Source organism: Penicillium atrosanguineum, assembly GCF_028827265.1.
Source record: "Penicillium atrosanguineum strain IBT 20685 chromosome Unknown utg000002l_segment0_segment0, whole genome shotgun sequence".
In the NCBI taxonomy this organism is placed as follows: domain Eukaryota; kingdom Fungi; phylum Ascomycota; class Eurotiomycetes; order Eurotiales; family Aspergillaceae; genus Penicillium; species Penicillium atrosanguineum.
The window spans coordinates 2,888,949-2,904,560 of record NW_026623134.1 but is presented as its reverse complement, the minus strand read 5'-3'; the positions used below and the strand labels follow the sequence as shown (position 1 = coordinate 2,904,560).

Sequence of the window (15,612 nt, the reverse complement as noted above, 5' to 3'; positions counted from 1 at the left end):
GAAGGAGAATGGGGCCCGGAGTCCTGCAGAACCACAAGGCCGTATTATTCACTTGTTGTAGGTGCCATCTAGTCCTCCTTGGTGTGAGTGGCCGGAGGGTGAGGGTTCCCTGTATTAAAGATCGGTTTATTGAGGCAAGTCTAAAGCAGAACCGAAGTGACACTGGTGAACAGGGGGAAGGTGACAGGTTTGGAAACCGTGATGGCTTGGATACAAGGCAACGGTGATCTTCCTTTGTTCTGGGCTAGCATTCAAACTGATCTTACATATGTCTCCGAATAAGAGACTTTATTCCTAGTCCAGTATACGACTCAGTTGGCCCGATACCACGGCTTCCGGCCGTAGACAATGTGCAGATTGCAATACGTGTGGACATCCGGATTCCTTAAGTCCCTCCGTACACCAGCCAGGAATACCTGAGTCTCATTATTGGACCATCCCAGCACTCGAGTAAACAGAGCCAGCGAATACGACTCAACGGCCATCAGAAGGGAACACAGATTATACCTCCCAATCTGTTTTTGTACAGGGTCCCTCGACCAAGCACTCGACGGAACCTATCAAAACCGAGTATCAGTTCCCTGGAAAAGAAGCAAACAACACCCTCTCCTCCCCTCCCGTCCCAAAATAATCCGAACAAGACAAATCAGCACCGGAAATCGCGTCGTACCTTGTACACCTCATCTCTAACATCTTCAAAACCGGCCTCGACCAGTCGCTGCCGATGTCCTTCGGCGATATTCATAGGCCTGTGAAACGCCTCACTGGCCTCATGCAGCTGACCGAGGAATTCGCACAACGTCGGTGCCAGACGCAACGACTCATCATCCGATCGGAGCGTTACCTCGAACTCCTGCAATTCAACCCAGCCTCCAGGACGCAGATGGTCGTAGGCCTGGTGCAGCAGCCGCGGCCAGTTAGCGATGGCCCCGCCCAGGTCGCGCGCGTGTATGAAATCAAACGGGCGGGCGGCGCTGTAGAGCCAGGGGGATTCGGCGTCGTCGACTAGGAATTGGAGATTGGGCGGGACCCAGGATGGTTGGATTGGGCTGAGGTCGGTGCCAATTACCTCGGCGCTGGGGAAGGAGTCGGCGAAGTCGATGGCCCAGATTCCTGTACCTGTGCCGATGTCTAACGCTCGCTGGATGTCTTTGCCTACTGGGGCGCGGAAGAGAGCGCCGTTTAGGACGAGATTGCGCACATGGTGGAGGAGGTCTTGTCGGTCTTGTTCTTGTTCGTCGTTGGGGAGGACGTAGTGGCCTTCGCGGTAGGAGTGGTATCTTCGCCCGTTTTCATAGGCGTAATTCTTGACGGAGGAGAGGAGAGATGCGGTGTAGCTGGAAGTGTCGGAGTAGTCGTCGTCGTCGTCGAATACGGAGCTTCCTTCTCCGTTTGTTGATGCTGCGGAGGATGAGTCTCCTAAGTCCTCTGAGTATGATGGGGTATTAGAAGATGTGGGTATAGCATGGTTGGAAATATATTGGGCTTCGGGGAAGCTTTGTGGTGCTGCATGAGCTTGGACCGGGAGTTCTGTTGATATTGAAGGCGCTAAAGGTATCCACGCCGCCGGTTCTACTGTGTGAGACACATCTAGTAAAGGCGAAGGAGTTGTATTCGATGCTGCAATCAAGTTGGAATGGGAACGTATTGCTCTGGCATATTCTTCTGCGTCATCTTCAGTCGTCTCCTCAGGTATTGGAGCCAGTTGAGGATGCATGGCTAGGGTATTCTCTTCGGGTACTCCTAAATTCTCTAAACGATCTGGCTGGTAGACAAGCGATAGATCTGGTAATGCTGTGATCTGAGCGTCATGATCCATCCTATCCAGAGCTGGATCCAGAGCTGGTATTGAGCTTAGGGGTGTCAGTGGGCTTAAGTCCACTCCGTTGACCAAGGGGTCAGTAAACGGCGACGGAGACGAAGGCACCTCTTCTGACCTACCCTCCCCCGCAAGTGTAGCGAAGCTCGATGCTGGAAGCAGCTGGGGCTCCGTCGTGACATGTCCATTCTCATCGGTATTTTTCTCAGGCCTCGGAGAAGGCACCCTCATATCCGTACCAAAGCCAGCCACGAAAGGGAAAAGAGGAAAGTCTGAGCACATGGTGGGATAGAAGCCCAGAAAAGTGAGTATGGTCCGCATTGATGAGAGGCCATCCTGTCGGACGTTTGTAACGTTTCTCCTGTTGAACAAGCCGATGGCGAACAAGACCGGTGTAGCAAACTGAGCTCACGCTATACAATCCAGACGGCCCGATGCACGCGGAGGGTAGGACTAAGCGGGTACCGTGCTGGCGAGGAGCCGGTGAAAACGGAAGCCCTAGAGATCGAGTTATGGACTGCCGTTTGGAACGTGGTTGATTTGGGGGGTCAGTGTAGTACATGAAGAAGGGGAATTACCCGAATTATACCAGCATTTGGATGTAATCTCATGGCTAGTCCATCAGGTGCACCAGCTGTTGTCCCAAGACATGCAGTAATCCATGTAGCCCTAATCCGGCCGTTGTTGAAATTATTGCACCCTGCGTCCAGTTACTCAGGCTGTACAATCAGATTGGTCACCTTGCCTAAAAACGGCGATGCGGTGGTCTGCTGATCAGTAAAATTGTGTTGATGTTTGATCAATGTCGGGTTGCACAAGGCAATCGGCTGAACACCACCTGTTCCTGGCGAGGTCGTGCCTCAATGCCTTAGGTCTTTCATAGTAATATCTACACTTTGCAAGAGAAAGAATTTTTGAGCAATGTATTCTCTACTAGGTGGCCGTATCAAGACCGTATGCCCAGCGATGCTCGCAGCAGATCGGGTATTATCTCATGCCTCATTCACACGTTTAGCTCCCTTGGAACTTCTTGAGATCCAAGGCCGGTAAGTCATGAGCCAGGATTCAGGCATTCAAGCACGACTAAAACTGCGCTGGAGCTCCGTTTCCGTCGCGTTGATCCACTTGCGGACGGCGCCCAGGTTTGGGAGCGGCTGGCACTTGCAAACCAGCTTGGAGAACGGTAGTATGCAGAAGACGAATGTGAGCTTCTTCATTAAAGGCCCTCATACTTTCCAGGGTTTTGGTCTGTACTTCCTCACGCAGATCAGTCTCGTTTGAGACAAGCACACCCTTCTCGAGGTCAATGCGGGCGTCCAGAACACCACGCTTGATGAGGTCGATAAGTTCTTTCACAAAAGGTGATTTGGAGCCGGTTGGCTGGGCCTCTCCGCCCACAACATTGGGGGCAAAGATGGTTGCCATTGAGTCGAGAGTGACACGACTGAACGGGACAAGGTACTGCTCAATCGACTTCACGCGGATACGGGAGTAGAGCTCGCTGACGTGACGCTGGAGATGAACGTCGAGAAGGTAGTCGACGCGGTAGGATTCCAAGATATCGAGGCAAGGGCGGAACTTGGAATTGCAGAAGAAGCCAATCGCCCGACGAATGTGCGGCTCAAGCTCAAGGAAATTGCGGAAAGAACTGTTTTCCAACACGCGACGCTGTAATTCGTTGCGGTCCATAGATGCAAGGGCACAAAGGCCGCCGTAGACGGCGACATCGTTGGGTGTAATGACCTCGTTGAAGGTGTCGGCAAGGGAAGACTCGGTCGAGAGGAAACTGGTAGCTGCATCATAATATGAGCGTGCATGCATCAGAGCCAAGCCCTGGGCTGCCATCATCTTAGGCTGATCCTTGACGTGTTCGTCCGGTTTTGTTTGGGCGCTGCTACGCAGACGGTGAACGTTGGATTGGACGTTGAGCCAATCCTCGCGTTCAATGCCCACGTTGATGAGCTTGAACAGCATGTTGGCAATATGGTTTGGTGTGGTGCAATAGTCTCGCATGCGAGAGTAAGCCTTTGCCGCGGCGATCAGTTCACCAGTTTCGTAAAAGTGATTTCCCAGATCCTCATTGCCCATCTAAGCAGGTTAGTTTCAATCACCTAAATTATTTGTACCAGTTCATACCCGAATGCTCTCCTTAATCAAGTTGTTTTTGTATCCCCGCAGCTCATGCTCCAAGCGGTCGGTCTGTGCCCGCACCGAGCGCTGAACTTCCTGTACCCATGACGAGTCAAGAGAAGCTTCAGGCTCCGTGGGGGCAACTTCTGAGAGCGCACGCACAGCTTTCTCGTAGAGTTCTACGTTCTTTCCAGATTTCGCTTCGGCAACTGCGGCTTTGAGGACGTCCGTGGCGAGCAATGTGGAGGTAGTGCCGATGAGGTAAAGGCGGTGGAATCGGGTCCGACCTGGATAGCAATGTTAGTTATTACCGAGGAACATTATAATGCAGTATCCACTGACCAGTGTAATTCGCTATGTAGGATTCGACCTCGAACTTGGGCGGGTCTATAAAATTGGATCGTCAGTCAGCCCTGGCGGCTCAAGCTATCGGCGGCGCGGGCCCGGAGCCTCCAACCCCGCAGTTTTCAACATACCGTCAACCTTTATTCTCGGAGCGAGCGCGCCTGTTCCATTTGCAGCTTCATATGCTGGAGGAGCTAAGCCTTGTGCTGCAGACGAGCTTGTCTGAGCTGGACCAGCGTCCGGCAATGTGGTGTCCATCGTGCTGCACTGCTCGTGGCGGACCACCAGCTCTAGTGAGCGACTCGAGAACGGCGATGTAGCAGGTTATATTTATCACAATCAAGCAGAAAGATTCCCCAAAAGCCCCGATAAGAGCTAGGCCGAGGGTATATTGTAGCAGGAGAGAGTTGATCAACGATCATCACAATGATGGCGGGCTAGAGCTGATAGGCAGTACCCACTACCGCCCTATTCACCGCCATTTTGATATCTGAGCTTCCACTTCGTTTGAAGTACTGCATGTTCATTGAGCTTGCTATTAACTTTCTTTTGATTCATTCGCTCTTTTATTAACAGCTATAGATCCACCCATCTATCCAGACTAAATCACGGTTGATGCCTGAGGCGCCCAATGTGACGTCTCTGCCGAGAGCCGAGGCGTGAATAATCACGAAATCGTCGGCATCGGTCCCCGCGTTTCCTTCCTAGACCAAATAAAACCCAATTACAAGTCTCGGGAATGCATTAAAGGCTTGAGTGATCAATTAAAACATTGATTTAGTGATCTCGGCCTTTGGAAGTCACCCCTCAAGAACTTTGAGAAGCTTCAATATATAACTCGGTGTCCCCCCAATCTGACTCCAACTTCTCCGCATCTCAAGTGTTCGAACCCACATCTGAATTGATCACGAAACCACGCACCTCCTCCACGACATAATGTCCTCTTCACAGCCTATTGCCCTAATCATGGGCGCCTCCCGAGGCATCGGCCGCCAAGTAGCTATCGACATGGCTAGAAACGGCTATGCTGGTACATACCTACCCCATACCCCACACTCTCCATACCAACATCAAACAGTTGAAGACTAACACCCCCCAGTAATGCTAGCTGCAAAAACAACCTCCGACGCCAGCAAAACAACTCCGTTCCCACCCGACCCAAACTCCTCAGCCTCAACAATCAGCACTGTAGAGCGCGAGATCATCGAAAGCGGCGGACGAGCCGCATCAGTCGCTGTAGATGTGCGCGACGCCTCGCAAATCCAACACGCCATTGACGAAACAGTGCGTGTTTTCGGCAAACTGGATGTACTTGTGTACAACTCTGGTGCAATCTGGTGGTCATCTGTTGAGAATACGCCATTGAAGCGGTTCAAGCTTATGCAGCAGATTAATCCGGAGGGGCTCTATGCTACTGTTCTAGCTACGTTGCCGCAGTTTGAGAGGAATGGGTGGAAGGGAAGAATTGTTGTTGTTTCACCGCCTATTTACTCGAGGTTTTTCAGGGGAAAGACTGCTTATGCTATGGGTGAGTTCGTGTTCTTATTCTCTGATGGGATGGGGAGAGTATGTTGCTGATTCTGGTTTAGGCAAGGTTGGAATGAGTGTGCTGGTGAAGGGTCTTGCTATGGATTTCAAGAGACAGGGTCGTGATGAGATGGCTATTACGAGTATTTGGCCTGCTTCGGTATGTTGAATGTATCTGGTCCGCTTGAGATAGAGAGCTAAGGACCTGCAGTCTATTGAATCCGCAGCTACAGAGTTTAACAAGTCCGATGATAAATCCTACAAGAAGGACTTGAGAAAGCCGGTATGTCTGTTTACTTCGGTTATGAAAGTTCGGCGGCTTACATTATACTAGGCGATCTTCTCCGATGCCATCCTGGAGATGCTTCGGGCCCCGCATGCCACTGTCAATGGACTGTTGGACACGGATGAGGACTTCCTTCGTGAGAAATGCGGCGTGTCCGATTTCTCGAAATACGCAGTGATCCCAGGCTCGACACCGCGACGGATCATGCCTGAGAAGTTCCCTGTACTGGAGGTTGCGGAGCAAGATGACGAGGGACAGAGAATGGATAGCACAAAGGTTCGAGCCAACAAGCTTTGAGTGAATTCCACATGCCTGAGTACTTGAGATGCGGATCCTATGTGCCTACTTTGCAGAAAATCGGAAAATGAATTACCGAAAGGCATACCGTACCATATGTAGTATAGCCATTATATTATGCCGACCAAAATAGACACCGCTTCCCATTAATGCAAATAGAAAACAAAAAACACGCTCAGATGCAAAACACACAACAACCCTGACCGAGACGCCAAAGCACCAGAGCAGATTAATCAAATCGTGATTCCCAGATCAAGCCGCCTTGGTATGTATGACCTGAATCATATGTACGTACATCACAGAAGAACTGCAAAGCCAGCAACGAAAGCGCCCACAAAGGCACACAGGCCGTACACCTGGCCAAGTTCCAGGGACATACGGACTGCACCGCCCGTAGCGACGTCGGTGCCAAGGGGGATTGGAGGTGCTGCTGGCGGTAGCGGATGAAGCAGCGGAGGTGGTGGTAGTAGTTGTCGCGTTGATACGGACAGGGTCTTGAGCTCCACACGGGTGGTCGTCACGGCAAGAGGCCTGACAGGAGGAGTCGGTCTGCGCACACTTGGTGACGCACTGGTTGCCGGCCTCGGTGCAGATGAAGTAGGCCATTGTTTCGGAGTATTCGGAAGCGTTGGGGCTGATACCATTGCTGCAGATGCATGAGTAGTCGAGGGAATTCTGGAATGTATTAGTGAAGAAAGAGGAGGATATGGGCCGGGGAGACGTACAGCATCGCAGGTGTTCACTGAAGCACCGGAAGACCCGTTGACCTGCAGGCAGATCAAGGGACACGAGTTCTGTTGGTAAGAGCACCAAGTCTCTGTTGATCGTATGAGTGATTGATTGTTTATCGCAGGATGAGGATTGGGTACTCACTTCTAAGCGGCAGAGACACCGAACTCGGGTCAATGGTGGCAGACCACTGGCTGCTAACCATGACCACGGCCACGGCCAGGATCAACAACAACTTGGACAGCATGGCGGATAAGGAACTGAGAAACGATTGACAGGTGGAATGATAGCTAGATAAAAGTGTCAGAGACGGAGATCAAATCCGGAGATCAAACAGTAGAATGTAAAAATAGAAGGTTGGAATGAAGGGAGGCCATCGCAAAGTCTTGGACTTACCCGCAAAAAGTTGAGAACGCGATCGAGAACACGTCTGAGAATGAACAGTGCAGAGCAGCTTGCAACCGATGAACGTGCGGAAAGTGGGACAATTGAAGAAGAAAAGAAGAAAAGAAAAGAAAAAGGAGAGGAGCAAAAATGAAATCCAGAGTTGAGTCAACCCTTGGAAAGGGCAAGATCACGCGAGTATACAGAATGTGCTTAGTGGCACCGGCATTTGCTGGGGCTTTGCGTGATACCGCATTGGATCAAGTTTTTTGAACTACTTACGGGTCCTTTAGGGGTTCTTAGGGGTTCCAAGGTTGACGCTAGTGTCTTTTATTGATACCTACGTTGGCGGTCAAGGGGTCGACACACTCTCGACATGTCGATCCAGGAATAGAATGCTTAACATTGAATACAATTGCTGTGTGTGAAGCCGAAGGGACAGTCACTTCCGCGATTTTCATCAAGACCAGTCCCCGCTGCAATAACGAACGTCGTGAACGATAAAGCGATGTCTCACTTTAGCACGGCGCCGATCAGCAACGCTTGCTGCTTTAGGTTTAGTGTACACTGCTGGCTTGAGGGTCGCGAACAATGTACCTAATTATGTACAGTACATGAGATAGGGAATTTCCATCATTGAGATAGGAGCCGAATCCATTCATAAAGTTGAGATACAGTTGTATACCACAAGAGATCCCCCGTTGTTGACATAGGACCTTATTCACATTCTAGAAACAACGAACGCACTGTGTACCCCCGGAATGACAGCTTACATAAACACCTCGGCCCTCAGACCCAAACTCACGGTGCGGATCTCGGAGATCGTCTGATTGACTTCACATCTCGAGCTAATAAACACCTCTGCTGGGACTTAGGACACCCGTTCCAAGGTACATCCATTCATCCACCCCTCTACCCCTCCATCACCCGACCACCCAACCCTCTAGTCATACCATCCCACTCCACCCCTTCACCTCGCTTCTATAATTGTCCCATCGCCTCCCCGCATGGACCCTCGCATCCCCGAACCAAACCTGAACCCCTCCCCATCCCCCTCCCAGCATTGAAACAAACCAAAAGAAATGCCTCCCATTTCGCAAAGCTAACAACACCCTCAGCACCGGCTTCCCCCTCCCACCCTATCAACCACAACCTAATGGATGGAGCCAGCTCCTGAGGCCGCCTCCCCGGCACCTCGGCCGGACCTCCCCACCCCACCCGACGCCCCCGCATGCAGTGAAAGCCCAACACCGTCTACAAACTCCCGGCCTGTCTCAGCCGTCGTCCCACCCTACTGGCAGCGCCACGAACGCAATGCATCGCGCGCATCCCAGAGTTCCCTCGTACCGGGCATCACACTAGAAGACCACGCCGCCGACCCGGAATGCGAGACGAGTCGTGGTCTCTGGGCGCGCAGCGTCAGTATTGAGGATCATTGCGTTGTGCAGGGGAAGACCGGGGTGGGTGCTTATGTGGTGTGGAATTGTACGGTGCATACGTTAGATGTGAGTTCGGTTTTGCAATCTTCAAGCTTCTGCATATGATACGTGATCTATGCGGATCTGGATCTGGATCTGGATCAGGATCAGGATCTGAATCCGGGGGCCGTGGTGGATTTGAGCTAACTGGTTGGTTGACAGGGAGGACCGATGGTTGTTCGATTGAGATACTCTGAATTTGACGAGCTGAGGCAGAGGCTCGTTTCTTCGTTTCCGCATGCTAGGAGTGCGCTTCCTGCTCTTCCGCCGAAAAGTGTGCTTTTCAGATTCCGGCCTACTTTTTTGGAGAATCGGAGGGTTGGGCTGGAGTATTTTCTCAAGTGAGTTCTTTTTTCTTTCCCAGGTGAATGCTAGATGGGGTTGGATGGTGCTGATTGATGGTGGTAGTTGCATTCTCCTGAACCCGGAGTTTTCGAGCTCGCCGATCGTCAAGGATTTTCTCTTTGGGCGAATGTCATAATGCATGAACATCATCTATCTCAGATGATTCAGACCTGGTGCCCTCGGGTTTTTGTAGTATATTGTGGATTTGTCACTTCTGAATGTTGGAGGTTTTCGTACTAGTATAGGAGATTGAATTCATGAAATTCGTGCTGAAATCTTGCAGTCAACTAACAATTGAAATTGAGGAACTTTGCTACTCACTCGGAAAAAGCACAGTTGAGACAAAAGAGATAGGTAGAATTGGTATGCAATCTGACAAAAGAAAAAGATGAGAGAATGAATCGATCTGCAAGCAGGAACAACAAACATCGAACGCCTGGCTATGATACAAAACCAATCTTGCATATGATACAGCAACCAGAGACAGCAGACACAACACGTGTCTTTTGAAAGCTCTTCACAATATAGCCTGGGATATTAATTCTTCTCTGGATCGTTCTCAAGTGTCTCCGTGGCATCATACGCAGACTTGAGATCGCCCTTCGACTTGGTTTTGCGTATGGTCATCCACGTCCGCATGTCCGCGCGGAGAATCTTGCGAAGACTGATATTCGCCATGTGAAACATGGCCAGCAAATGGCGAGGGCCTGGTATTCCACCAGGAAAAACGAGGTACAGCCCTGAATCCTGCAGAGATTCCGGTCGGAATTTATCATGGTATGCCTTCTTCCCGCGAATAGGGAGACGGGAGAATGTATGTCTGTACAGATCTCGTGTGAGACTGGCCATAGTCCTCGGCATACCGGCGATATCCTCAGACGAGAGAGCACGACAAGGCTCGAAGCCGAAACCTAGATATGTGACGCCAGCACGATGCAAAAGGGCCATGGCAGCGACGATGAGCAAATCACTGATTCCCTTTGGACTTCCAGGGGCAGCGATGCAGGGGTCGACGTGATAGCCACCGCAGCCTAGACGGCGCAGGGCCGCGAAGCCGTTGATCTGGCCGTCCGGGCCGCGGCTGTATACGAAGGTCATCAGGCCTGGGAGAGCGAATGGGTCGTAGACTGTAATGAAAGCCTGTGGACCCCCGGCATCGTTACGTTCTGCGCGCCAGGCATCATAGATAGCGATAAGCTCTGTCTGCAACTGGGTACTTGTGCCGTGGACAGCGGGTGCGTATACTCCGAGCGTGACGGCGCCTTTTTGGGGATTTAGCAGCTGGCGGTTTTGTACGGCGATGCGTTTCCCGCTGCGCTCTAGGAGGATATCGTTTGTTTGGGGGTTGAGGACGCGTTCGGTACCAAACCGGATGGTTGTCCAGCCATGGGGTTGGGCGTAGTCTTGGACGAAGGATTCGCTTGCTCCCATGAAGGCTATACCCCAGTGATGCTTTCGTCGGTATGCTGCGAATTCTTCCATGAGGCTGGCAATCGTATGAGGTTCGCAGAGAGGGTCGCCGCCCACGATGGCTATTCCAGTCTGCACTTTGAAGGAGACTGCTGCTGTTCGTGCCTTGTTGACATAGAAACGGTAGCTGGGGTCGAGGATGCCCATATGTGCGACTCGGCCGTATTGCGATGTGAGGCGTTGGATGGCCGTCATGGTGGAGAAGTCGCCGAGACAGAATACATCGCCTTGCTCGGGCTTGCTGGCGAGTTTGTGAAGAGACTCGCTGCTGGTGTGTGGATAGCTATCGACTCTCAGAGTTGGAGTGGTGGAATCGTTGGTGTCACGGTCATCGAGGCTGGTGGGTGGTGAACTCTCAATTCCGGTAAGGGTACGACTGGTGCTGCTTCTTGAGCTGGCACATGATGATGCCGTAAGGGACGTGGTGAAGTCGCAGCGCAGGTGCTCGACGACCGAGATGTTCGAGGTATCTAGCCGGCCATCAAGCTTGGGGCAGATGTAGAGCTGATCGACCAATGCATCGCCGAGCTCATCCAACAACAAGGTCTTTTTCGAATTCGACCCCACAATGTCGACAACATTACACTTTCGTCCTCGACGACCCTTCTTCTTCTTCTTTTTGTCTGGGGAGATTTCTTCGATATTCATATGGGAATCTGGCGCGGCGGTGATCATGATCGGTGGCACAGTCTCGAGGAAAGCCGCGCAAGGATGCATGACGGGCAAAGAGAGAAGACTGAAGACGCGCGGCACAGAGAAATTGAAGGACTGAGACCAGAAATAGATTGAGCCATCTCAATGGAAAAGGAAGGAAGGAAAACCGTGGAAAGCGCACAGGATGACAGGATGACACGACCACAATCACACGTTCGGCGCTGAACCTTCCCCGTGTACCATTCCGGGTCTGTTTCTACACAATTTCCATGTATATAATCCTAGGCAGAGGTATTCTGCGTATTCCCATTACCAATATACAAGCTTCTCTTTCTCCACTCAGGACCCTGGAACAAGTCCCTCAACGATCGGCTACCCAAGGACCCTGAACGGGGCCGCCAATCACTACAGCCCGATCTTCGTCCGGGAGCGGAGAACAGCACCAAATGGAACACGATTCCGTCATTTCGGAAGTAAAAAAAAGGAAAAAAGGAAAAAAAGAAAAAAAGGCGGCCAGTAATGGAAGAATGCTGGTGCCTGACGCGTAGAGTTAGACTTCAATAGGGTTTATGACAAGCTCCTCGGGAGCTTGGCGGTCCAGGGTTCTTCGGCCCTACTACGCCCTACGGCTGTGCTGCCCCACATGACCCTAAGGTAGTATATTTGTGGAGTCCCGTTTTTAGTCGGTCTTGTCTAATCTGCTGCTGCCTAGCACGGGAGCTCGGAATGCTTGTGAGATCCGTGAATTAGGGCTTCCCGGCCTGTTCGCGTGGCCCGCGGGCCCCGGCTGGACTTTGTAGCTTCACTGAACTCGCGTGAGATTGCACGTGTTTCGGGCAAGCCCGTAGGTAGGATCTGGTTTGATAGGTTCTCTCGTATATGTGACATAGCCACCCTCAAACGCTCGGGCTTCCGTGTATGCTAATTGTAGCATCGCTGAATGAGGCTCAATCCGCGTAGACTGAACTTTTCCACATGTACGTGCTATTACTGATTTCGATGCCGTAAAATTAATGATACATCCCGATCAGACCATTTTGGAAAGTTAAATATACGAGTCCATACCCGATGAAGTGGCATGACCCTGGGATGTCGTGATCTCTGAAACCGTACACGGAATGTACCACAATGCCCGTCGCGAGTTCATAAATAAATCACCGCCACTGCTTACAGGTCTGCGACAATGGCTCAACAACGTCATTGCAAACACAGTTCCAAATCTCATTCGCATTCCACCCCATCTGTCGAGCGACATCTAGTATACCTCGAATGCAACTGGAAGCAGCACTCTCGTATAGATGTGGGGGCGGGTTCTGACTATCCTCCAACCACTCCAATGCACATGATAGCCTCTCATAGTAGGCCATTGGTGCTTTCTCTGGACCCAAGCGTGTTTCTAGAGTAGTCATATGCTAGATCTCGAGAAGCAAAATGCCAAGCTCGAGTAGTGCGACTTTGGGCTGAGCACTCGGTGCTGCTGTCATCGTAGTTGGGTTTGATTCATCGATCCCAGCGGATACGAAAGCTCGACTGAAGTCGATTGATTGAAGGGTTACTTTGTTTGTAGGATGGAGAAGAAAGAATACCGTCTCATTTGACCACCTATAGTCAAGCCATTTTGTCTTGGAGAGCTGGAGTAGACTTGAAGCGAGACTATACGCGAGAAGCATCCGTAGTCGCAAGGAGAAAGCTATACTCTGTGGTGGAGATTCACATCCAGATACGATAGCTTTCAATGTGATCTTTTGAACATTGTGCTCTTCAATGATTATCTGTCCCTTCGTGCTGATTGTTCTTATCTGACTAGTTGTCGAAAGGCCAAAGTCAACGAGCTGCGCTCCAATTTTGGCGGCGGTGATTGCAGCACAGAAATCGTCTATCGCAATGAAGCTTGTCTGAGGTGATTTTGCACTTGAGTGGTCTGCTTCTACTGGGCTGATAAAGCTGACCCGCGAAAGAGGCTAGGAAGCTGTGGCTTCACACTCGTCTTTGTGAAGGAGTTGGATTGGGAGCTCGTGCCATCACAACTGGGATGGTGTCAAATGGGTTGCTTCAATATTGAGCTGGAAGGACATTGTCGGAGTTCGTTTCTTCGCTCGTGAGGGCTGCATGATCTTATCGACGACGTTATATCGATCCTTAAGGATAATGTTTGCCTCGTGTTTGGTATGGCAAGTGCTATCTCCACAATAACGGCAACGTGCAGTATAAAGATCAGTGGCGAGGGGGTGGACTCGCCAGAGAGCCTTAGAAAGTTGAAGGGTTTCATGGGACGAGACTGAAGTTGTTGCACTAGGGCGGTTGATCAGGACAATTTTCGAGAATCGTTGTAGCGAGTCCGTCGCGGAGTCAAGATCTTTGATTCTCTTCCTTATGTCACTGTTCCTGAACATGAGTCGGGGCCCGGTAAAAGATCAATTTGGCGGATGTTTCCGGTCTGGTTTGCCTCGGTAATCCAAAGAAGGCCATCTGCTTCGTTCTATATCGAATAGCCTCAATACCTGTGCCTGTTACAACTACACCAGTACAGGATACCCCTATACAGGATACTTCTTCGACAGGGTGTGATCTAGGTACGTAAAAATAGTGTATTACTTATTGTTTAAAGCTAAGGTGGTATCTGTTAGCATCTACTCCGGATGTTGCCAATGAGGCCCCCGGTAAGAATACCTCTTTGGGTTCTCGCGTTCACAATCAGGGCCAGGGCCAGGTTCAGGGTGAGACCAAAAAGAGGAGAGGAAAGGGTAAGGCAAATGCCGACTCCAACGACTTAGTAAAGGCACTGAATGCCGCAAAGGTCGCTGATTCCGCGCGTCCTGTGAAGGTTTCTACTAAGTCACCGGCTGCGCCTGTTCCTGACTCTGGCTCCGATTCTGAAGACGAAGATTCGGAGTAATTATCCTGACTATGGGTAGATAGTGGTCAACTGGCGGAGAGGGAAGACAAGACTCCCCGTCGTCGTGGTAGAAGAAGATAGGAAAAACCATGTATATAGATGGAGGTTCGTTTTTCTCTTTTCCTCTTCGATCTGAACCCGCTGAATTTCATTTCTCGGATTAGGCCTTAGGTGTCTGGGTATTCGCATATAAAGGGGAAGGACAATTGCCGCGCCCGTGGCGCGGCCTTTCTACTTGTATCGAATATATCTCGTTAAGCAATATTTCCAAGGTCTCTTCATCAAGTGCCAAAAGAAGACACCTCGACACACCTTTTGATTGGGAACAAGTCCTTAAATTTGATTGGCATTGACTTCAAGGAGACGGTCATTTCCTGAAGAGACCCAATCAATGCTTCATGGTTAGCGTCTCCCATGAATTCTAGAAGTTGATCGTGGATCTGCACATTCTGCAGAAAGCTAAGAGGATCACCATCGAGTGTGACTACATCCTGGTCCCCAGACCCGCTGTGTGCGGCCAACATTCGAACAGTCTCCGTGAGAATCCGCTGCTGGAGGAGTAGAGCATGGGAAAGTTGGTCCACATATCGCCGTCTGCAAAATGGCACCATTTTTTTCTCGTAACCTGTTTTGCAAAGCTCCACTGTGGAGAAAATTATAGAGAAAGAACCGAGAATTAAGCCGGCTACTTCGATTTCAGACATTGAAATGTCTAAAAGCCTTGAGATCCCCAGCGCCTTGACGCTTTTTTCAGTCGGTGGAAGAAATGAGGAAATGTTGAAGTTCGAGTTCCTCAGCTTAGCTTCTTGCCCGTTCTTCATTTGTCTAAACCTAATATCTGCATCCGTGTCCTGTTTATTCACCTGTATCGATTACTTAGTATAATATGCATCTCGCTCCTTACATGGTTCATGTTGCCGTAAGGATATGCTTTCAGACCGATAATGACTAATATTCACAATCTTGCAAGGACAGAAGTGCAGCGTAAAACGAAAGGGTCCGCTGATTCATAAAGCTTAAAACAAAGCAGGATTCCCCTCTATCCCAATTTGAATCCCTGGTGCATCCACATTTGTCTGAGCAAGCGCGACAATTGCAATACTGACGTACAAAGGAAGCCTCTCAACTGAGATTTCTTTATTGACCTTCACGAAAGATCTTGAGACTGAAGTTTGAAGATTAGGCTGAAGTGAACTTCATCAAGCAGAATATCATCGCTATCGCAGATTAGCGCGGCGCTAGACATGAGACT

General features: G+C 50.5%; 7 protein-coding genes across 7 annotated transcripts; 3 read left to right on the top strand and 4 right to left on the bottom strand.

The window, feature by feature from the left end:
- Window positions 1–311: 311 nt before the first annotated feature.
- Window positions 312–2,101, bottom strand: N7443_002887 (class I SAM-dependent methyltransferase; the record flags this gene model as incomplete). The annotated part of the gene is made up of 2 exons (XM_056882943.1): window positions 312–557; window positions 671–2,101. 2 exons carry the CDS (start codon window positions 2,099–2,101, stop codon window positions 312–314), a joined length of 1,677 nt encoding a protein of 558 aa, XP_056744784.1.
- Window positions 2,102–2,902: 801 nt separating this feature from the next.
- N7443_002886 (COP9 signalosome complex subunit 1) lies at window positions 2,903–4,552 on the bottom strand (the record flags this gene model as incomplete). The annotated part of the gene is made up of 4 exons (XM_056882942.1): window positions 2,903–3,907; window positions 3,956–4,236; window positions 4,292–4,336; window positions 4,426–4,552. 4 exons carry the CDS (start codon window positions 4,550–4,552, stop codon window positions 2,903–2,905), a joined length of 1,458 nt encoding a protein of 485 aa, XP_056744783.1.
- A 678-nt stretch (window positions 4,553–5,230) lies between these two features.
- N7443_002885 (uncharacterized protein) lies at window positions 5,231–6,404 on the top strand (the record flags this gene model as incomplete). The annotated part of the gene is made up of 5 exons (XM_056882941.1): window positions 5,231–5,324; window positions 5,394–5,822; window positions 5,884–5,981; window positions 6,033–6,104; window positions 6,156–6,404. The coding sequence occupies 5 exons, from the start codon at window positions 5,231–5,233 to the stop codon at window positions 6,402–6,404; spliced, it is 942 nt and encodes a 313-aa protein (XP_056744782.1).
- A 296-nt stretch (window positions 6,405–6,700) lies between these two features.
- On the bottom strand, window positions 6,701–7,380 carry N7443_002884 (uncharacterized protein; the record flags this gene model as incomplete). Its single annotated transcript, XM_056882940.1, has 4 exons — window positions 6,701–6,953; window positions 6,976–7,079; window positions 7,130–7,221; window positions 7,278–7,380. 4 exons carry the CDS (start codon window positions 7,378–7,380, stop codon window positions 6,701–6,703), a joined length of 552 nt encoding a protein of 183 aa, XP_056744781.1.
- A 1,297-nt stretch (window positions 7,381–8,677) lies between these two features.
- Window positions 8,678–9,476, top strand: N7443_002883 (PX domain-containing protein YPT35; the record flags this gene model as incomplete). Its single annotated transcript, XM_056882939.1, has 3 exons — window positions 8,678–9,022; window positions 9,158–9,336; window positions 9,404–9,476. The coding sequence occupies 3 exons, from the start codon at window positions 8,678–8,680 to the stop codon at window positions 9,474–9,476; spliced, it is 597 nt and encodes a 198-aa protein (XP_056744780.1).
- Window positions 9,477–9,877: 401 nt separating this feature from the next.
- On the bottom strand, window positions 9,878–11,527 carry ergS (the record flags this gene model as incomplete). The annotated part of the gene is made up of 1 exon (XM_056882938.1): window positions 9,878–11,527. The coding sequence occupies one exon, from the start codon at window positions 11,525–11,527 to the stop codon at window positions 9,878–9,880; it is 1,650 nt and encodes a 549-aa protein (XP_056744779.1).
- Window positions 11,528–13,837: 2,310 nt separating this feature from the next.
- Window positions 13,838–14,360, top strand: N7443_002881 (arylsulfotransferase; the record flags this gene model as incomplete). The annotated part of the gene is made up of 2 exons (XM_056882937.1): window positions 13,838–13,870; window positions 14,073–14,360. 2 exons carry the CDS (start codon window positions 13,838–13,840, stop codon window positions 14,358–14,360), a joined length of 321 nt encoding a protein of 106 aa, XP_056744778.1.
- Window positions 14,361–15,612: the final 1,252 nt, after the last annotated feature.